Here is a 23,347-nt window from a genome sequence, read left to right on the forward strand (position 1 = left end):
AATTGACATATCCTTTCCTGTCGTGTTTTTTCTTCTTATAAAGACAATGTTATTTTAAGTTGTTGTGGTGTTTGATATAATCATGATGCATTATAAAATAGTATTTTCACTAGTTTTGTAATTTTTTTGTTATGTTATATTAATTGTATTGTCATACTAGATTATGTTAATGTTATTCATGAGTTCTAATGTTGCCCAATTTGCTTGATAGGTTTTGCAATATAACTTTTTGAGTTTTAGCCCTATATTTTTTGTCATTAGCATAACTTTTCTTCTCTTATTCTTGCCTTTTTATCTTTCAATTTTTTTAATTTAAATTTTCACAAGATGCTTCCTGAAATCTTCACAAGCCATTATTTATCTTTTTTTTTTCTTCACAAGCCATTGTATTTATCTTTTTTTTTATATAAAAAAAACCTTTAGCAATACTTCTTATTTGATTGTTGAATCTAAATGATTAGAAAGGAAAGTGCTTTTGATATATAAATTAAGTTATTTTAAAAAAAAATTATATTTTCACATGATCTTTGCTTTTGATTCCCGAAGTACAATAAATCGTTTTTTTCTATCTCTTTTTAAGTTCACTTAATGAGTAATTTGCTCATTCTTTCTTGTTATTGTTGAAAACCCTTAGTTCGTTAAAGAAAATCTGAAAATGTAATTAGATCGGAAGAGTAGCAGGTGATATTTTTATCCCGAAAAATTTCTAATGAATATAACGAATTATATTTTGTCTAATTATATTTAGATGTGATCAATAAAAGATAAAAAATGATGAACTGGTCATATATGCTTTCATTCTATTTATCTCTCTTCATTTTTTCCTTTATAGTGTGGTGTAACTTCAAATACACTCTTGTGAAACTTAGTTAATAATACTGATTGAATTTGTGAAAAAGAAGGGTTCGATTCTCATAATACACTCTTGTGAAAGAGGTCCCATAATACATAGGAGAAGGGCATTTTAGTCCATAAAAAATTATACCTGCTCGCAGACTTGCAATTGAAGACTCTGATGTTTATGTACCATGTACCTAGCGAGTAGTGGAGGTGGAGAGAGAGAGAAACGAAGCAATTGTAGTTTATCTTTTCTCTGTTCTTCTTCTTCTTCTATGCTTGGCGTTCTGATTTTCCCTTACGATTGACTCAGGAATTGGCTATGGCTGTACCCGTCGAGGAAGCCATTGCAGCTCTATCCACATTCTCGCTCGAGGTACTTCCGTCACCATCAACTCTTGTTTCTCTATTTCAATCCAATTTCTGCCACATTTTTTCTCAGTTCTTTTGTTATGAACATTTTTTCTTTTGTAATTTTGCTATTGTTCGTTTGATTCAGTCCATCATTCGCTTAATTGCTGGTAATTCTAATTACAGAAACTTTCATTTTGGTTTTGAAGTTGAGTTTGTTATAGATAGCTAGCGGCTTTTTTATTTTGTTTGTTCAAAATGTTCATTAGTCAACTATTGACTGAAACTGACTTCTGATCTGTGAATGCTAGATTTACATGGCATGTAATTTGATGTTGAGGTTCCAAAATAACGCATTTCAGGAACTTGCGGTTTTTGTTTCTATATATAAGAGTTATTTTTCAAGTGTGCTTTTTTTTTTTTGTTTGTGAATTATGTAGGATGAGCAACCAGAGGTGCAGGGACCTGGAGTGTGGGTGTCAACTGAGAGAGGTGCAACAGAAAGTCCAATAGGTACTTCTGTTTCTTCTTCTTTGGATATGTTGTGCATTTATACTTTGATTGTATTTAAAAGCTTGAGCACTTTCAGCTTTGCTTCAAAGATGCATAGAGTTATTAGTATAATTTAGTAATTACCATTTACCACCCTCATTTTTGTAGAGTATAGCGATGTTTCTGCTTACAGACTATCTCTATCAGAGGACACAAAAGCTCTCAATCAGCTGGTATGCAGCTCTTGGGCTATTTTTGTAGTTTAATCTACTCTTTATCTTTAGTTGAGGATTTTTTTTCTGATTATAAATTTTAACTGCTTTTGCTAATACAAAATGCAGAATGCCCTTACCCAAGAGGGAAAGGAGATGGCATCGGTGCTTTACACATATCGCAGTTGTGTCAAAGCCCTTCCTCAGGTAAAAATTTTCTCTTAAGCTGCAGGTAGTTGAAGTCTGTCAATGGATACAAAGTACATTGTCTATTAGATGAATGAAGAAATTTTGTCAAAATAAAAAGAATTAATCCTTAGCTTTTTGGGGTAAAGGAATGAATTCTGTCAGAAAGTGAGTTATGAGCCTAACTCAATCCTGCTAAACCGGCTTGTAAGGTGAGGATTGCTCCCCACTTATATAGTTTACCTTGACACTATCTTTATTCATTGTTGAACTTCTAAATGTCTCATTTTGCCCATGGCTACCCGCCATGTGGAACCTTCAACACTCCCCCTCTATCAAGGAGTACCCACAATTTAGGTGGCTTTTTCCAACAAATTCAATTAGACAAGGCTTTGCATAACCTAATGCAACATGATATTGTTATATACTGCCTTTTTCTTTTTCTTTGCTGATAATTAGCAATATTAAATTTATCGTAATGGAGATCCATTTTCATGTTTCCTTATGCATATATTCTTGTATGTAATTTATGCATTTTGCCACAATGGGACAGCTACCTGATTCTATGAAGCAAAGTCAAGCTGACTTATATTTGGAAACATATCAAGTTCTGGATTTGGAAATGAGTCGTCTACGTGAAATTCAGCGTTGGCAAGCATCTGCTTCCTCAAAAGTACAGGATGTTCTTTACATATTATACAATCCTTTATTATTTTATCAGAAACTTGGCCGGATCCAGACTTTGCACATTAAGTGAATCTGTAAATGCCATTGTTTTTGTAGTTAGCTGCTGACATGCAACGTTTTTCTAGGCCTGAGCGACGCATTAATGGTCCTACAATATCTCATTTGTGGTGTGTTATAATGATTTATGCTTTTGTTGTTGGTTTTTGTTATTGTTGTTGTTTTGTGTTTTTTATTTTCTCTGTTCTTGACTGCAGGTCTATGTTGAAGTTGCTTGATGTTTTGGTGCAACTTGATCATCTTAAAAATGCTAAGGCTAGCATACCTAATGACTTTTCATGGTATAAAAGGTATGTATTTAATTTATGCCTATCTCACTTTATCTTCAGGTTGAGGATCTTCATCTTTTCTCAGGTTCAGTGCTTCAGTTTGTTTCTGTTATATTATCTTATATCCATTTATGCTCGGAACCCTTTTTTATGTATGGTGATTTTGTATGCACTTTATTCTCATTCTCTTCTCTTAATTAGCAAATATTTTTTCTTTTTATCATTTCGTATTTTTTTTTCTCTGATGAAATTTCTTTTCCCATAAAATAAATTAGAAAATTTCAGATATGTTATATTAAATCATTTAGCTTTAGAGTTTAGAGTGTTCAAATTATCTGGTTATTTAGGTAATAATGGGCAAAATGTGTTTTTATTCCTATACTTTTGTCCAAATGTGGTCAATGTATAGGGACCTTTCATATTGATGAATTTGATATTCAAACTTTAAAAAACATGTGGGTTTATTCCCTTCTCTCTAAGAATTCATCGTATTTTTTAAAGTTAGGAGGGACTAAATCCATATGTTTTTTAAAGTTTGAGGACCAAATTCATCAATATGAAAGTATAAGGACCTTGACCACATTTGACCGAAAGTGATACAGGGGACCAGTCCCTGCAAACCAACACAAAGCTAGCAACACAAACTCAAGATACTCCAAATAACACGAAGACAGCAATTCAGAATCAAGAGTTAGGCTCAAGAGGGGTGCAATTAGAAGTTAGGCCCAAGAGGGCAGTGAGTAAGCCATCTTACCTGAGGGATTACATCTGAAGGGTGAGATGGGGAATTAGCCTTGTAATTTCCCTGCTTGAGGCTTGCCAGGTAGTGGGAGACAAGCCTAATGAACTTTGATTCCCTTGTAAGCAATATTCCAATTCTGTTAGGGACACTTAGTATAAATAGCTATGTAAATAAATCAAGCAGGGCATGAATGAAGAATTACCTTTTGAGTCTTTTCTTTCTTAATTTGGAGGCCCTGGTTCCTCGAAAACCAGTTTTATTCCCTTTTCCTTTTCAAGCACGTATCAGAAAGTATAGGGACTGAAGACACATTTTTCCCTAATATGAATATAAATTCTAAGAGAACACATTGAAATTTGATTTTTCGTTCTGTCTATTTTAAGAAATACAGCTTTATCTATTACTTGTAGTTGGGAAAACTGTAAAATAACTTTCAGATTAAAAAAAGGCAAACTTTGCAAGATTCATGCTCTATGCCTGATAATCTTTAGGAATATTATTATGCAATTACCTTCTCACCTGATTTAGGATTTCCATATTTGAAAACTTACTTAATGAAGTTTCAGTCATTCATTTTGTTTTTCTCTTAATTTGTCAGGACTTTCACACAAGTCAGTGGTCAGTGGCAAGACACTGATTCAATGAGGGAGGAATTAGATGATTTGCAGGTGCATAATTGATGAAATTTCCAAGTTTATGACATATAGAGTGCTGTAAATTTGTTATTTATGGATTGATTTCAAAAAAGAGTCTTTTCCAAAGTTCTCCTTGTTTATATTGTACTTTTGAAAATGCCAAACCAAAGATGGATGGTGATTGATCTTTTTTAATTGTATGTGCAGATTTTCTTGAGCACAAGATGGGCTATTTTGTTGAATTTGCATGTTGAGATGTTCCGTGTGAACAAGTATCCTGTATATCAACTTAACATTTTTTTGTTCCATATGACATTCTTGGCAAAACCTCAATGTCTACTCTTTAGGTTTAACTTGTTAATGTTTGGTTATTTTTGTTTAGATTTTTTTTTTAAAGTTTTGTATTTAGGATGGATATGGGAACTGATTCAACTGACACTTGACAGATAAGGTGGTCCATTAAAACGAAAAATTGAGGGCTAGTTTGTGTTGAACTGATAGTGATATAAGAGTGTGTGTAGGGGACTGGAGGATTTATCCTTACCTAGATATACTTCCATCCAAAATAAACATGTAGATTTGGTCAATACTTGAGTTGAGAAATAAAGAGAGAATAACTGGTGGCTAGGCTACCTCAAATCCTTCTTTTGATTAGTTATTCAAGTTTACAGTTTGAAGCAAATTAGAGGGAATCTAGCTGATGAAGAGTTTTTAATCTAGCATTTAGGACTTGGCTTTTGTCCTTGAGTACTGTAAAAAAGAAGTACAAGGAACTCCTATCGATTTATCACACCCTGACTCAACTTTTACTTTGTAACACGTTTTAAATACTATCCTTTTTATTTCTTATTCAAATCCTTGACTTGAAATAGTGTAGAAGACATTCTTCAAGTTCTTATAGTCTTTGTTGTAGAGTCTTTAGAATTGGACTTTGCACTTCTCTTTCCAGAGCGCCACATTCTTTTGCGTGTTTTGCCTGTTCTTGTTGTCCTAGTGACATCATCAGAGAAAGACAGCGAGTCTCTGTATAAGAGGGTGAAAATCAACAGACTGATCAATATATTTAAGGTACTGTTGTATATATGCTTATTTATGACATTATATGTACAGGTTAATGAAATGATGTTATTATTACCTATGAAATTTTATATTTTTTTGCCTTAATTCTTTCTCTATTGTCAACCAGTTCAAATCTGTGTATCTTTTTATCCTTTTTTACAGAATGAAGCAGTCATTCCTGCATTTCCAGATCTGCATTTGTCTCCTGCTGCAATATTGAAGGAATTATCAACATACTTTCCAAAATTTTCTTCCCAAACTCGTCTTCTCACCCTTCCAGCACCTCATGAGCTTCCACCTCGTGAAGCACAAGAATATCCTCCAAATTGTTTTATGTTTTTACCGATAAATTGATACTAATTTGTTATTATTGAACCTAAATTTTATTTCCTTGACCAGTGTCATCCATGAACTAATATTAATTTTTACCACTTTCACTGCAGATAGATGAGTTGCGACCATGTTTGATTTAATTACTTCGGTCCTCTAATTTATTTTTAAGGTTCAATTTGATTTTCTTATTTTTAAAAGGTTCAGTTAGGTCCTTTATTTTTTAAAATGGGTTCAATTTGGTCCCACTTAAACTCATTTTTTGAAAATGTTCGAAGCTGTTGGAAGAAAATGGGACCAACCCAATTTAAAAAATAAAAGACCTAATTGAACCTTTTAAAAATAAAGGGACCATATTGAAGCCAAAAAATAAATTAGAGGACTAAAATAGTAATTAAACCTATACTTCTGGATAACAAATTGCATGCTTTCTGTTCATTAAAGTTAAACAATACCCGAAGGGTGGTCTATATTTTTTTTCTGATTATTGACAAATTGATTAGTGTTTCAGCTGGAATTGAATAATACATGTGTTGAAAACTGCAGTGGCTATAGCCTCCTAAAAAAAGTTGGTGTTAACAGTTATTTTTTTCCTGCAAAATTTTGTGCATTCGTTGTTGGATGATATGGAAAACTTCATAGGTTTAATTAATATATGTTATTGCAACCCATGATCCATTTTTAGATTAATTTGTAGTTTAAATTACTATTGGAACTTCCACTAAAAATTATTGAAGAATCATTTGACTTCTGAAGTGTTAAACTATTATAAACTTATAAATCATCTTCCCGCCGGGTCCTTTAGAATGTAAACTTGACATGATACACATATCAGAGACATTATCTGATCATCAATCATATTGGAGCCATCCGTGCTGAGCATGATGATTTTGTTATTCGTTTTGCTTCTGCAATGAATCAGGTGCTTCCCTCTGCTCTGACTGGGCTGCAAACATAAAGCTCTCTCTGAAATCTTATTTGTTTTGTTTCTGTTGACTGTTGCAGAGCATTTAAAACCTGCTAATTTGTTGTTTATCTCTGTTTTTGCAGCTGTTACTGTTGAAGTCAACTGATGGTTCTGATGTTGAATGGAGCAAAGAAGTCAAGGGGAACATGTATGATATGATTGTTGAAGGTTTTCAGCTATTAAGCAGATGGACTGCACGCATATGGGAACAATGTGCTTGGAAATTTTCTCGACCATGCAAAGATGCATCCCCATCATTCTCTGACTATGAAAAGGTAAGGAATGTTCAAATCTTCTAATTATTGTTATCTTCTATTTCCTTGTGCTTTTATTCTTATTCTTCTTCTTGTTCTCATTGGTTGTGATGGATGATTAATGACTAATGTTCTAATCTGGTACTGGCACTACCCACCGCCAATATTGGCAACATTTTTTTTATTTATATATTGGAAAAAATTCAAGTTTCACATTGGCTAGAGATAAGGATAAGATAGAATATATAAGTGGGGGGCAACCCGCATTCTAAGGTGGTATTAGAGCCTATCCTAGTTCTATTATAAGGGTCACCCACCATATTATCCTCGCACCAAGCCCAAAAGTGGTCTGGGCGTGAAGGGGTGTATTGGAAAAAATCCAAGTCCCACATTGGTTAAAGATAAGGCCAAGATAGAATACAAAAAGTGGGGGACAACTCTCACCCTATGAGCTAGTTTTTGGAGTTGAGTTAGGCCCAATATACATTTTAAAAGTATAAAATAATTATCTATTTATACCTAAGAGCAGTTCTACATTGCAGTTGATACCATGTGTAGCTTTATCCACATTAAATATTACTTGAATTAATATTGTCTTTCCATTAGACATTAAAATTAACCATTTTCACCTAACCAATATTTTCTTCATTTTTTATTTATTTCTATAAAACAATTAACTAAGGGAAATTCTAAAAAACAACTTGTGCTTTCAGTTGTGTTGATACTCCTTGTTACTTAAAGCATATTAAACACTTAAACTTGAACTAGCCAGTTTTTTTTTTAAATTAACCACACAAAACTTAACCATTTAGCACACAAATCAATCAATTATTGTATCAGTTAGCCACTTATTTTCAGTTATCTAATTATTTGTGTTAACCATGCACAAACGTGATTTGGTTAATTGTACTTAAGTTTGATTCAATCAAAGTTGACATCTTACACTTAAAATAAAAATGTATCATGAACAAATCACCCCCTCACTCCCAAGCACTTTTGGGCTTGGTTTGGGATAATATTGGGTGGCCCTTTAGTGAATGTAGGATAAGCTCTGATATCATCTTAGAATATGGGTTTAAGCCTTACTCAGTCCTAAAAGCTAACTCATAGGATGAGGGTTGTCTCCCAATTATATATTCTATTGTAGCCTTATCTCTAACTGATGTGGGACTTGAGTTTTCTTAACCCCCCCCCCCCCCCACATCCAACACTATTGGGCTTGGTGTGTGGATAATATGATGGCTGATCCTTTAATGGATCTAGGATAAATTTTGATATCATCTTAGAATGTGAATTTAGGCTTAACTCAACCCCAAAAGCTAGCTTTTGGGGTGAGGGTTGCCTCCCAATTATATATTCTATTGTGGTCTGTTAACGGTTTGACAAATGTCCAAGTAGTAAAGACTCGGAAGTCTAAGTATCGATTTCTACAGGAACTTTGTTTTGTACTTGCGTTGGATAATTTCCAATTTATAAAAAAAGAAGATGAGATGAGGTGTAAAAGATCAGGATAATAAATACTAGTAGAGAACAAAAGGAAATAATAGGGAATTTATCCTACCCACATCTATTAGATTACTTGCCCCTGATGTCTCACAATGATAAACCTATTTTATCTATCTATCTTCCAAATGTCTTTGCAAAGATTCAATAGATAAAATGCATGAAGTTCTAATTCTAGATGTTTGCTTTGATGCATGGGCATAATGCAATCACTTTATGTCTAGCAATGATTTTATTAAGATACTCCTTTCTTTTAGTTCTATTAGAAATTATCCTTTGTCGAACGACTAATTCCTAAAACTGATGTATGCAAAACCTTCCTTGTATTTCTATTAAGGATTATTCTCTGTCGAGCACCTAATCCCCAAAATAATGCAAGGATGAATGATGCATGAAATTAAAAGTAAAAAAGGATAATAGGAAAGAAAACACCTGTTGCATTGATAAATATGAAGTATACAATACATCTTTTGACTTTTTAGGCCTGTCAGGCCCTAATTAAGGGTTTAGCCTCTCATGGCCATAAGGGACCTTACACTAGAAAAGGGATATGGGAACTAATGAAGGAGAAGGGATGAAAAAAAGAATAAAAAATGATGAGGGAGAAGAAAGAATTTTCTAAGGAAGGGTTTTTAAGCTTTGGATGTGTATTAGAGTGCTCTGAGACACGGTGTGTACTTTCTCCTTGGCTTGACTCTTTTTTTATAGTTGTTGGAGTGGACTTGGGCTTGCGTGCTCACGCTTAGCACGCTCTGCTCGCTTAGCGCGGGTGCCTATATTTGCACTTAGTGCGCGCTGTTCACTTAGCGCAGGTGCCTGTATTCGAGCTTAGCGTGCCTCTTCCTCGCTTAGCGCCAGTGCTTGTTTTCGCACTGAGCGCATCTTGGGCTGGGCCTTTTTTCAAATATTTGCTATTTTCTGCATTGTTTTGGCTTTTAATCCCTCCTTTTCATATCTGCAAGCCATAAATAGGAAACACATCAATTCCTAACAATTAAGCATGAATAACTGTTAAATAATCATTTTTAAAGATATTTTCACTCTATTTTCATTATAAAAAACAATTCATATTTAGCAGTTATCATGGTCTTTAGCCGATGTGGGGCTTGAGTTTTTCTCTATAGTTTCTTATTAAAAGATAAAAATATGTTACCATAAATATTGTATTTGTTGTAGGTAGTACGATATAATTACAGTGCAGAGGAAAGGAAAGCACTGGTTGAACTTGTGAGCTACATAAAGAGTGTTGGATCTATGATGCAGCGGTGTGATACACTGGTTGCTGATGCTTTATGGGAAACAATACATTCTGAGGTACAAGATTTTGTCCAAAACACATTAGCTACTATGTTGCGGACTACCTTCAGAAAGAAGAAGGACCTCTCTAGGTAGAATTATAATTTCACATTACATGGTATATAATTGTTACTTTGTGTAACTTGATAGCTGATATGTTCCTTGGACTCGGTGTTCTCATGGAATTGTTGATGAAAGTCCTAAAGCTGCTCTTAGAGACTTAGATTGTATCATGAAAACATAATTCTTCTGGATCATAATCAAAGATGTAACAATATTTTCACAATGCAACTTGGAGGTAGTTGGTTTCAAGATACAATTTTATGTTTGTACTGTTAGACTGGAGCAAGAGAGAAAATGCTTTCTGTTGAAAGTATGGAAGAGACTGTCTGTTTCTGCTTTTTTGTCTTATGTTCAGCTTGTTGTACAGCCTTGTACAATAAATAAAATAAAGTAAATAAGAATATAAGATAGTTAACACTAACATGTATTCTGTTGAGTATTTCAATAATACCAACAGAGAATTTTGTTAATGTTTCGGTTAGCTTATTTTTGTTTTCACCAAGCGTGTAACCTGTTGGAAATTACCTAATAATAATGGTTTCACTTAGCATCATGTATAAATGAGTGCATTTTTTCTCAAGCTTTTCACTCACAAACAGTCTCTAAAATATTATTTCCTTTGATCTCAATTTAATCAAAGAGCTACAGGGAGATATTTTGGCTGAATAGTGTTTGTGTAAAAATTAAGCAAAACTGAACATGTGCTTAGTTATGTTATGTCAGTTCTTGTGATATCTGAGAATAAAAAGGATAAATGACTGGATGGACTATACTTTCAATAAAAAATAAAGTGCTTTATTTTGAGAGTATGAAACTCAAATACGCATTCTCAAAGATGTAACGAAATCCTGGGGAAAAAGTTTAAATTTTAAATAATAATATTAGTATTTGTTATTTGTTAATCAAAATACTCTTTTGAGCTGATGCATTTTGTCATTGTTTCTTGCTTGATTTCCTTCGTTGTAAATTGGCACTGCATGATACTTGTGTTGTGACATATGTGAGCAGCTTAGTCAAAGAGTATGGCTAGAGTTTAGACTATATTAACAAAACCTGGATTTGCAGTTTGCAAATTTTGGCTTATAGTTACTATTATTTGGTAGAAATTGAGTTTTATTTTTAAATGCAGTATTTGATGGTTCTTTGATTTATCCTATGATACTTCTTCAGAGTTTTTGGGTTGAATTCTATTTATTCATTTGAATCCCAAGAAAATTCAAGGAAAACGGTTCATTGATTGAAAAGTCTGCATCATGTAATACTCGTTTCTTGCTTCAAGTTTTTTTATTGCTTATATCAATTACCCAAATATGGATTTTCAGGATTCTTTCAGATATGCGGACCCTTTCAGCTGATTGGATGGCTAATACAAACAAGTCAGAATCTGAGTTACAGTCCTCTCAGCATGGAGGTGAAGAAAGCAAAGCAAACATATTTTATCCAAGAGCAGTTGCCCCAACTGCTGCTCAGGTCTTCATCATTTTCCATTCTCTTGCTGCCCCTCTTATATAATTTGTTATTATTGATATGCATATAAGTGAAGAGCTGCATTTATGAGAGATCTAAGTATCGATGCTATATATTGAACTCTGCTATCTGTAATTCTGTATAGATGTTTTGTTGAACTAGCATATGGACTTACTATTTACTATTGCTGTGATAGAAGAAAATAAATAAAGATGCTGAAGTGTGCATTTATTTTGAAATGTTGAACAAAGATTAATTTATGTGGGGTCATGCATTTAGGCAGATTCATTCTTATTTCTTACATGTTTTTGAAGTTTTTATATTTTCTTCTTTTTCTTAGATTATTTTTTTCAAACGCAGGTCTTCAGCATGAAATTTCTTCTTCATGTGCATTCATGTACATTATAGCAATCAATTATTCATACTTTATAAGGCCTTGCATGATAATTTTTGAGGAGAGGCTTATCAAAAGTTGTTATCGAGATTCTCTATATTCTGGCTTGGGCTGCTTTACAAGTTCCTTTTGTGGAAAGCATGCAATTGTTTCTTAGCTTATCTCTTCACTACAGGTGCACTGCTTGCAGTTCTTAATATATGAGGTGGTTTCTGGTGGTAACCTTAGGAGGCCAGGTGGACTCTTCGGCAATAGTGGCTCAGAAATCCCAGTTAATGATTTAAAACAGCTGGAGACATTTTTTTACAAGCTTGGTTTTTTCCTTCATATTTTAGACTACTCAGGTAAATGGTCTTAGACTGACCCAAGCATCAATGTTACTGCAAAGGCTTATCCTTTGGTCACATTCCCTTGATAGATTCAACATCTACATTGACAACCTCTTCCTCTCGCCAATCCTGCCCTGTGGTTCCTCTCCTACATTAGGGAGCTAGTTTTAAAGCATTACATTTTGTGTTATATCTCTGTTAATAACATATGGACCCACAAACAGATATATGGCATGGCTTCATGGTGCACTGCTTCAAACCTATACAGGGCTCTTCTACTCCCTCTTGGTTTTTATCTGACAGAATTAAAGGGTAAATTAGTCAAACATCTAGAAATTGAATTAGAACGTACATGCAATAGAGCTGACAGATGCCTGATTATTAATATTAGAATGTTGTAAGACTGCAGTTACTAAACTGTAAGTCTTGGGCTGTTAGCAGTTAGATTAGCTGTTGAAAGCTGTTCTAGTGGCAATCTTGTCTATAAAATACTCTAATAATTAACAACATCATTTGGTGTTCATGAAATCCTTGGTCTCTTACGAAATTTTAAACATCTAATACAAACTATACATCATTGAATTGAGAGGGCAGATGGATGTTTAAAGGATAGCTGAACACAACATTAAACTGACATCTTGCTTTCTTGGGTAGAATAGTGGCTGAATAAATATCAGCTTTTTGGGTGCTATTTAGATATATGATAAATTATCAGGTCACTATAGATTATGTTTCCCCTGCCATGTGGACCTAAAAATGAAGGTTGGCCCTTTAAAGCATCGAAACTTATTTTTGTGCTTATGATTTAGCTGTCACAACTTATCTTTTATCTGCTCATTATTGTACCTTAGGTATACCAATTGGGAGGTCCCAGTGTCGCCAATTCTTTTAGAAAGTATCCTAAAAGATTTCAATTTCTTGGACTAAAGAAGAAATGCATTATAATGTAGGAGATTCTGAAAGATTTTGACCTTGTAACTTCTGAAACAGTTCAATGATATAGAATCCTCTGCATATGCCTTATTGCATCCTTCAATGTAATTGACTTGGGTAATGGTGCTCGCAGCGACTGTCGCAACATTGACAGATCTTGGTTTCTTATGGTTTAGAGAATTCTATTTAGAGTCTTCACGAGTCATTCAGGTAATACTTATCACCACAAAATTATTTGAATTTCAAATCTATCATTTTCACCAGAAATACTCTTTGATAAGACCAGCTAAAAATCTCATAGCTAATAGCAAGATATTGGTTGCATCAAGCATTCACTCATCGGAATCTATTTGTAATTGAATAAAAAACTCTAATAATGGTAGGCTCGCAACTTCTCAATGTTGTTTTCCAAACTTCAAAATTTCCAAATTCTTCTAAACTTGTGATCTTTTTATTATTCTTTTCTTTTATGCATTTGTTCTCCACCTCCCTCTCTTGTACTAAATTTAGTCAATTTATTCCTTATAGTTTCCAATTGAATGCTCTCTTCCCTGGATGTTGGTGGATTGTGTACTTGAGTCACCAAATTCTGGTCTTCTCGAGAGTGTTCTGATGCCATTTGACATCTATAATGATTCAGCTCAGCAAGCCTTGGTGTTGCTGAAGCAACGATTTCTATACGATGAAATTGAGGCTGAGGTATTATAGTTTTTTAACTTAATGGCTAATGCTAGATGATTATATGATGAATGTCCTGGAGCATTACAATATTTGATATGCATGATTTCAGGTGCATATGCTGTAGTGCACCAAATTCATGGGCGTAACTTAAGTGCTGTTAGGCATCATCCTACTGTTACTAAATTTAAGAGATGATAAAATGAATACCAGGGGAATTGAGCACAAGGAGTAGAAGTGGGAATTGGGCCATAAAATTCTTGCTTGCATGGCAAGGTGGGAAGGAAGGGAAAACATGGGGAAGCGAGGGTGAAAAAAAGGGAGGGGCTGGGAGGATCTTTGTGGTGGCATCCAGAAAATTGAGTGGGGACAGGGAGGAGGCAGGACCCTCAATGAGCCTGCATTTTATGTATTTTCTTTTCTATTTTGAGAGTTGTTTGTAAATTCGTGCCTTCTGTTGGCATCGGTTTCTACCGGTAGCAGAGAGTGAATTTTGGTGTTAGTACAACAAGATTTTTGCTTCTGATTACCAGTTTCCTATCATATGCTTTCTCCATTCATTGATACTGTTTTCTGTTTACCTTTTTTTCACAGGTGGATCATTGTTTTGATATATTTGTTACAAAATTGTGTGAAACCATTTTCACATATTACAAAAGTTGGGCGGCAAGGTATGCTCATTTTTCTCTGGCTTATCCAGCTTTTCTTTTGATTATTCCATGGACAAACCTTTTTTCTTACTGATGAATGCCTAAATTTTGCAGTGAATTGCTTGATCCTTCCTTCCTCTTTGCTTCAGACAATGCAGAAAAGTATGCTGTGCAACCCATAAGGCTCAATATGCTGCTTAAAATAACTAGAGTGAAGGTGAATGAATTACATTATCATAATGTTTCTTTTCTATGATTTGATTTGGTGCATTAAAGTGTAAACTGCATGTATACTACCAGATTAACAATTTTTGGATATGAAAATAGCCCAAGGTGGGGGGACTGGGAAAGATATGTACATGCTATTAGATACCCCTCTCCCACCAGGGTTTGGAAACGCTTGACTGAAGCCCTAGTTTAAGTTAACAAAGCTTAACTGTTTTATTACTTCATTTTAATATGTATCAAGGTGTTAACAATTCAAATGTCATTATCTTCAAGTGATCTTGGAATGATGTGACTTACTATAAGTCTATAACTTAAGGAATTATACAAAACAGATGTCTTTGTGTATTATTATAAGCTGGAATAAGTTTTTAGAATATTTTTCCTCTAGAATTTAATATTTTACTGGTTATCATTAGTTGCATCAAAATCTTCCCACTAGTTAACAAAGCTTGTTGATCAGAAAGTCCAGGTTTGAAATCTTGTGAATGGAAAAACAGGTTCTGGGAGAGTGTTGCCCCTCTAATTGGTTCAACCCAACTCAAATTGGATTAGTTAGCGTCCAAGGTGGCTTTTGGATGTTTGGTCTATCTTTTTGGAGCTTCTCCCCTCTTTGAAAGGATAAACCAGGTCAAATACAATTCTGGAAAAACTATTAAGTATAAAAGTGGCTTCTTTCTAAATGAACTAATGAACAAAACATAAAAATAAGAGTTTTTAGATAATCTAAATTTTAGGAACTTCTCCTTTCCCTTCACTTCTCCAAATCCCAAAACTCAGTAGTGTGCTAACCAAGAATTTTTAACTAAAAATTTACTTTTAAGCTGAAAAAAAATATAAATCAAACATCTTCAATTATAAAGTTTTGTTTTTACTTAAACTTTAAAGCAGTTTTTAAGATCCTAAAAATTCAATCCAAATGCTACCTAGGGAAAAACTTCTCTAAAGTTGTTGACTGAGAGAATAAAGACATTTTGGTAGCAGTTTTACTTTTCAAAAATTTGTTTCTAGGGTAATTCCATTTTAATCTTAAACAAATTCTTGTATAAACTTCTGGTGTCAAAAGCATGGAAAGTAGGTTCCAATCATCTTCAATGCCACATCCTGCAACAAACTAATGGAGATTGTTTAAGAAAATGATCATGAAGGCTAAGATTGATACTTACATGAATTATAAACTTTTATTTTCATGGTGTATTCATGGTTCTATTTATATGATCTCTCTCTCTCACACACACACTCACGTGTATGTTCTGCTGGATGCCATAATTAGTATTTGAGTGAGTTGCAATTACTCTCATGTGATTAAATATCTTTTGATGCACAGCTGCTTGGAAGGATGATTAATTTGCGAAGTTTGATCACTGAACGGATGAACAAGGTTTTCCGTGAAAATATTGAGTTTCTATTTGGTCGTTTTGAGTGTCAGGATCTGTGTGCCATAGTGGTTAGTGATTTTACCTTTGCTCCTTACCATGGCCAACAATTATGAACTACCTATTGTTTTCTCAATGTTCATTAACTAATGTAATACTGTATTTTATTTCAGGAATTAGAGAAGCTGTTGGATGTCTTAAAACATTCACATGAACTACTGTCTAGAGATCTTTCTGTAGACTCTTTTAGTCTCATGTTGAACGAGATGCAAGAGAACATTTCCCTTGTATCATTTTCTAGTCGACTTGCCTCACAGGTTTGTCCCTTTGAGCTCTAAAGATGTACTTTAATTTTGATGTCTTCCTATTATTTTTTTAATCTTGAATCCTCATATTGAAAGTTTGAAACCACTATTTGAATGGTAATTAATAATTTCATGACTTGATCTGTTTCCTGCAATTTCATTGATCTATTTCTTTATGTATGCTAGATTTGGTCTGAGATGCAAAGTGATTTTTTGCCAAATTTCATTCTCTGCAATACTACTCAACGTTTTATCAGATCATCAAGGACTGTTCCTGTTCAAAAGCCATCAGTACCCTCTGTGAAGCCTAGTTTCTATTGTGGTACTCAAGTAAGCATTCCTCTTACTGCCTTTAATGGTACAAACATTATAAAATCAATTGCAGTATTTTTAATGTCTTAAATAATCATCTATTTGTGATCATAAACATGTTAAATACAAGTAGTTCAATTTTTAGCTCAACTCAGATGTATACATGGTAAAATAATGTGATTTGCTTCCTCTGACTGAATTTGTTCATCTGACTTTCCATTTTGGGAAGTTTCAAAATGTTTGTCAGCGTGTTGCATAAGACCTTAGGACCAATGTGCCAGGTGGCTGTTCCAAGTATAGAAGAGTCTAATGCAAATTTCTTTGAGTTGAGAGCGCTTCTTTTTTTTTTTTTTTAGCTTTTGCTCTTATCTTTTTAGCTATCACTTTTGTGTATATATAATGAGAAAAAAGGAGATGAATGATTGTGTTTGTGTGCATGCTTTCTACAATTTTCTCTATGTACATATATAGAAGTTTCTCATTATCTCACTCTGATAGGATTTGAATTCTGCCCATCAAAGTTTTGCACGACTGCATAGTGGATTCTTTGGAATACCTCACATGTTTTCTGTTGTTCGACTTCTGGGATCCCGATCATTACCTTGGCTTATTAGAGCCCTTCTTGATCACATATCAAACAAGGTATGCCATTCTTTATATTTTCTAAATGGTGAATAATTCATTGCATGGCATTTGTTTTTCTGTGGAAACCTCCTAAACATTGTAAAAGACAATTTTATATATACATTTAAGTTTGATAATAAACTAAACAGTAGAAATTTATGTAAACTATTTGAAATTCTCCTTGCTTCCTACCCCTTGTCACTCTGTAATGAAAAATCCTTCATTATAATGTTTGCCTTTTGCATCCATATTCAAAACACCTATGCCATATGTCAATAACAAGTTATGGAGTGGAGAGTTCTTTTGGCGATGGAAAACTGATCAACTGACTCTTTATAAACATGTAAAAATAACTCAAGCAATGGATACATAGTGCAAGGCTTTTGCATAACAAAGAGAGAACAAGTGCCATTTCTTTTCAAGATATGAAAAAATGTCAAAAGTTTGACCATAAAGTGATGTGTTGATCTGTACACGTGATATGTTAAGGATATGAGAAATGAATGATGAAATGTTACATGTAATTTTTCAAATATATAGGTTCCACAATGGCATTCACAAAAATTTGTACCTTAATTTAATCAAATTAAACAACTGATCATTATTTATAGATTGGCACACATACATACTGGATGCTTCTAGTTTGCATATGTCTATATTCATTGATATTATAAAATTTGGACGTGGCTCACTAACTATGTAAATGGGTGCTATTGCTAGATTACTTTGCTTGAACCAATGATTACAGGATTACAAGACTCTTTGCCAAAATCAATTGGGCTTCTTCCTTTTGATGGAGGTGTGACAGGTACATGATGACATTTTTCTTTTTACTTGAATAAACTTTACTCTGCAATTTACTTATATACGAATGCTTAAAATGTATTCTTTCAACATCTTGATGGAAAATTATTCATACTGATTCATATGCATAGAAAATTCTTGAAGTATAAAAAATTGTGAAAGGCAAAATCATTCTCCAAATAATAGTGAGTCTTATCATGTAAATCATGTTGGAGGTTCATATATTGGACATGCATGCATCATACAATATTCCGAATTCTTGGTAACTATGCATCAATTACACAGTGCTTGACCAAATCATTTCTTAGATATTAATTATTAGTACCCTGTATTTCTTTGTCCTTTCTTTTGAATAAAGTATGACTAAATGCATTTCTTTGTCACGGAGTTGAGGTCATTGGCATTTCTTATACCCTTTTTCTTATGTTTCTTATATAACTAGGAGAGACCTTAGGCATAATGCATTTTTCAAAATCTCAGAAGCACTGAAACGTTTTGCTAGAAACTAGACATTTATCAAGGCAGTTATATTTCATGGTCATTACAAATAGTTTTCTCATAAACAAATCATCTACTAAGGAATACAATACATAGACACATGGTCATATCTGAGAAATTAATTCTTATATCATTGCTACCCAGGTTGCGTGAGACTCGTTAAGGAGCATCTTAACTGGGAGACAAAATCAGAGCTGAAAGCTGAGGTTCTTCATGGCATAAAAGAGATTGGAAGTGTATTATATTGGATGGGGCTTCTAGATATTGTGTTGGTCAGTAACATAGTGCAATACCAATTTATTTATTGCAATTGGCATCAACATAAGTTCAAGACTTAATAAATCTGTTTTATATTTCAAGATAACAATATAAAAATTCATGTTATTTTTGAAACCCAACCAAAAAATAAAAATGATGGCACAAGACCAGTTATTTTAGCCAATTGTAGGAGATAAAGTACCAAGGGGTACCTATAGTCGAGAACCTTTATGATGCAAAGATGACTCAAAAAACACGCAAGATATTGTAACTTGAAAGACATGAAAAGCTTGGTAAATATTATGAATAAAAGGAAATCTTTGCAGATGACTTACTTGAAGTCCTTATTTGGTTAGACTTTAAATAGATAGAGATGGCAAAGTTATTTAGGTAGAACTAGAAGAATTTAGGCATTGCAGGCATAAAAATGGCAAGGAGGACCTAAGAATGTGAGTGGAAAGTTAGGTGTTTGTGGGCTGGGTTTAACCGGTCCAGTCCCATCCTAATATTTTGGACATGGACCGGGCTGATTCTAACAAAATGTACAACTTCAGATATTATGCATAGCTGAGTTATATGATATGTGTGTGTGTGTGTGTACAAATGGACAAAAGTAGACAGCTTTTAATTTCTATATTCTGAACTTGTTCCAATTAGCTCTGGGCCAGAATGGGTTATTGGGGTCAGACCCAGGCCATAGTTAACTGTAAATTGGTTAATTTTTAGGTAAATTTGGAATTTTGATTTTGGGATGAAAGTGCTAGATATATAAATCATTTTTGAGAGTTGTGAGCATGTGCATTGTCCATGCTTCAAGACCAAACGGATCTTAAATTAGGAGGTGTATTAGGGATGTAAAATTATTCACGTGACTCCAAATAATAACTTAAGCTTTTGGGAGATTTGATCCTTTATGGAATGATTCTCAAACAAAATGGACATGCAAAGAAAAATGACAAAAGAGAGAGGTATTTAGGGAGTTCGGAATCTCACATGGGCTTTTTTAAGAATCTGAGCTAGAGGAGATCTCATGTCAGTCAAAGAATAATAATTTATCGTTTTATCATCACCAAATTCCCAAAGTAATTTTACAACAATGCATAATGTTGAAGAATACATTTTGCAAAATTGATAGTGTTACATGGGAAATAAGGAGGAATAACCTCATTTTCCTGAATTGTTGTCTATTGATGTTTTCATGTATGCTACTTTAATTTTAGATTAGTAGTGATCAATGCGATGCATTCTTGACAGAGAGAAAAGGATTCTATGGATTTCATGCAAACTGCTCCCTGGCTGGGCTTGCTTCCTGGAGCAGATGGTCAAATAGCAACTTCTCAAGATGGTGGAGACAGCCCTGTTGTTAGTTTGTTTAAATCAACAGCTGCTGCAATGGTTTCATACCCTGGTTGTCCATCACCCACCTCTTTCCACATTATGTCAAAACAAGCAGAAGCTGCAGGTTTGCTGTTGCATATGCTTTCTAATTTTTTTGCTGTTAGCTTCGCTTGTTTCTTTGTAAAAATAAAGATACAAATGCTTGATGTTAAAAGATTAGTTGAGAAGCCTAGATTGTAACATTAGGAAATATAATGGCCATAAGGTATTTCAAAATGATGAAATTGTAAAACTCAAATTAGTTTAGTATCAGCATGATGCAACAGACATGGATGTCATAGTCTAAACATCTTCATGCAGGAATTATGGTGAAAAATAAAAAATAGAATGTCTTTATGTCAAAAGTGCTATGCAACAATAATAACCTTACCCCACTATGTGATATGAAAAGAGATTCATTATTCATTATGAGATTCTTCTTAATAATTATCTCTAATGTCCTTGATCTCCCTCTATCTCTTTTCATATTACTAGAAATCATGCAATCTAGTCTTTTCATCATTGCCTTCAATGACATTCCTTCCGCATGTCCCAATTATCTTAAGTGATTTTCTATGTTCTCTTCCTCAATAGTTGCTAAAAATATCTTATTAATGCATTGTAATACGTCTCATTTAATATCAATTTTCTTTCATTTCTCTTCCTCTATGCCTAAAACCCTATTTTTTTTCTACGAAAACATTTATTATACCTTTGTATTTATCAATAAATTCGTTCTTTCTCTATAAAACTTTCTTACTTGTGGTTGCTTAAAATCAACTCTTATGGGTTTGATAACAAAATCCTTTTATTATTCATTGCTTTATGTACATTTATTTTGTGATCTGTAATTTTAGGAGAACAAAATGATATTTCTTATTATACATTGATCAAAACTACACAAGAGAGATCTATAGTCTAGTAGAGATCCCTACCATCCTGATGATAAAATAAATACAAGTTAGGGAAAGGGAGACTTAAATCAGACCAGATTTAAACAATCTGATTGTGAATTCTTTATTATAACTACCTAAATCTTCTAGAATCCTTATTTAAAATTTAAAATAAAAGCACATACAGCTGTCAACATGATCTTTTCATAGTAGCTCAAACATACACTGTTTCTTTTATTACAGATCTTTTATACAAGGCTAACTTGAACACTGGAAGTGTGCTGGAGTATGCACTTGCTTTCACTAGTGCTGCGTTGGACAAGTATTGTAATAAATGGAGTGCTGCACCCAAAACAGGCTTCATTGACATTACAATTTCTAAAGATTTCTATCGAATTTACAGTGGTCTCCAAATTGTAAGAAGCAACCTTCCACACCCCTTTCATTTTTCACGTTGCTTAATAACTTGATAGCGCTATGAATGATGAATTGACTTCACATATAAAATTATTTACATGTATAGGAATTGTCATACACCTTTTAGCTCACAGTTTTGATAAGTTAAATTGGCCCCTATTTAGTTTGGGGGGGCTCTTAAATTGGGCTGAAAATTTTCTGAAGCATGGAAGCATTACTAGTTAAAGGTGCCTTCTCTCGTTTTCAGGATGGCTGAAAATTAGCCTGAACCACTTTGTAATATCTTGTTCAATACATTAATGAATTTCCTGGTGTGTATTTTAAAAAAAATATATATTTTGATGTGTGCTTTTGCTTGAGCTACATAGGGATACTTGGAAGAGTCTGCCCAAGTGCCATCAAATAGTCATGAAAGGCTGGGAGATTCAGTTGCTTGGGGGGGATGCACTATAATTTATTTGCTTGGGCAGCAGCTGCATTTTGAGCTCTTTGACTTTTCATATCAGATCCTCAATATCGCAGAAGTGGAGGCTGCATCTGTTATGCAAACACATAAGAACTCACAATTTTCTGTGAAGGTTTATATTCTTCAAATCAAAGCCAAAAGAATACTTGCTTGTTTTACATAATCGTTATCTATTAATAAAATTATTGCTTTCATTATTGTCCATACTTTACCATGCAAGCATTATAGGAATGTTTTCCTTTTTGCTCATTTTCTTCTCATTTACTGCATTTCTAGAAAATTATTTGATGTTATTCGTCAATTCACTAATACAGTGAGTAAAGATGAAATCAACTTCAGTTTGACCATATTATTGAAACAAATCAAATTTAATTTAGATGCATGTCATATCAAATGTTTTAATGATGTCCAAATTTTACTTAGTTACAAAGAACCTGCGACCTGGTTAAGTGCAATTTAAATTCCAGTCCTCGCCCAGCTTAAGTAACGATGGCTTTCTTTGTATGTATATTGATAGCATTTATTTTTCTTTTAACAGGGATGGGAAGCCTTATTGGAAGCAATGAAAAAAGCAAGGAGATTAAATAACCATGTATTTTCTATGCTTAAAGCACGTTGCCCCCTTGAAGAAAAGACAGCTTGCGCTATTAAGCAAAGTGGTGCTCCAATACATCGTATAAAATTTGATAACACAGTTTCAGCATTTGAAACACTGCCGCAGAAAGGTTCTTAACCGAGTAGTCTAGTTGTAGACTTCCAGCAAATTCTGTGCCTTGTTCCCTATACGGTGTACATTTAACTATGCGGTGTTGTTTGTAATAGATACTAAGTACGTAATGTTTCATGAGCCGAGTTTCTATTCAGAGGTAGCAACAATTTTGCATTTGATAAAAAAAAAATGTTTGACATAGGTGTTCGATTTGAACAAACTGTTGGACAATATTTGGCCTGCTCGTATCGTATGGAACTAGGTTCAATCTGAACTCCTACGAAAAAATACAAACCGAAATATCAGAGTACAGCTTTAATGGAGCTCAGTCAGTTGGTAGTTACAACTGTCACTAGCTATTAGTAGTAGTTATGATTGAATTTAGCTTGTACAAGATTGTATAAATGCGTTTCTCTACCTCTTATGAGTAATTCAAGTCGAGATCATTTGTATCTATTCATGAAATGGTGTTTGTATGAAAAATTGTATTTTTTTTTTACATGAAAGTACATGTTCTTTCTTGAACAAATATGTCTACTCAAAAAGAACGTTATATCCTTTAGTAAAAGGGTGTATTTTCTCTTCACTGCAAGTCATGAGACATGACTCTTCACCCAGAGTCATAAGATGCAGAGACGGACGCACGGGGACAAGCATGGGCTTCAGCTCCCCCTCCTTTCCAAATGTTAATA

The 23,347-nt window shown here is 33.7% G+C and overlaps 1 protein-coding gene across 3 annotated transcripts; it reads left to right on the plus strand.

Moving 5' to 3' along the window:
• Positions 1–935: 935 nt before the first annotated feature.
• LOC114407759 (protein PIR) lies at positions 936–23,153 on the plus strand. Of its 3 annotated transcripts, none has more exons than XM_028370987.1 (31): positions 936–1,050; positions 1,151–1,213; positions 1,629–1,701; positions 1,849–1,913; positions 2,022–2,099; positions 2,632–2,751; positions 2,862–2,932; positions 3,020–3,112; positions 4,432–4,501; positions 4,676–4,740; positions 5,341–5,536; positions 5,690–5,841; positions 6,686–6,779; positions 6,908–7,099; positions 9,758–9,969; positions 11,263–11,410; positions 11,977–12,145; positions 13,197–13,273; positions 13,592–13,762; positions 14,336–14,412; positions 14,506–14,608; positions 15,944–16,063; positions 16,166–16,309; positions 16,484–16,627; positions 17,108–17,251; positions 17,954–18,041; positions 18,680–18,807; positions 20,048–20,255; positions 21,307–21,479; positions 21,849–22,058; positions 22,485–23,153. In XM_028370987.1, the coding sequence occupies exons 2-31, from the start codon at positions 1,160–1,162 to the stop codon at positions 22,677–22,679; spliced, it is 3,834 nt and encodes a 1,277-aa protein (XP_028226788.1). In that variant the 5' UTR covers positions 936–1,050; positions 1,151–1,159; the 3' UTR covers positions 22,680–23,153. The 3 variants fall into 3 exon arrangements, with proteins under 3 accessions (XP_028226788.1, XP_028226787.1, XP_028226789.1); XM_028370986.1 differs by having other exon boundaries at positions 954–1,077; XM_028370988.1 differs by having other exon boundaries at positions 971–1,213; positions 21,987–22,058.
• Positions 23,154–23,347: the final 194 nt, after the last annotated feature.

The sequence above is a fragment of the Glycine soja genome, chromosome 3 (assembly GCF_004193775.1).
Source record: "Glycine soja cultivar W05 chromosome 3, ASM419377v2, whole genome shotgun sequence".
Taxonomy (NCBI): domain Eukaryota; kingdom Viridiplantae; phylum Streptophyta; class Magnoliopsida; order Fabales; family Fabaceae; genus Glycine; species Glycine soja.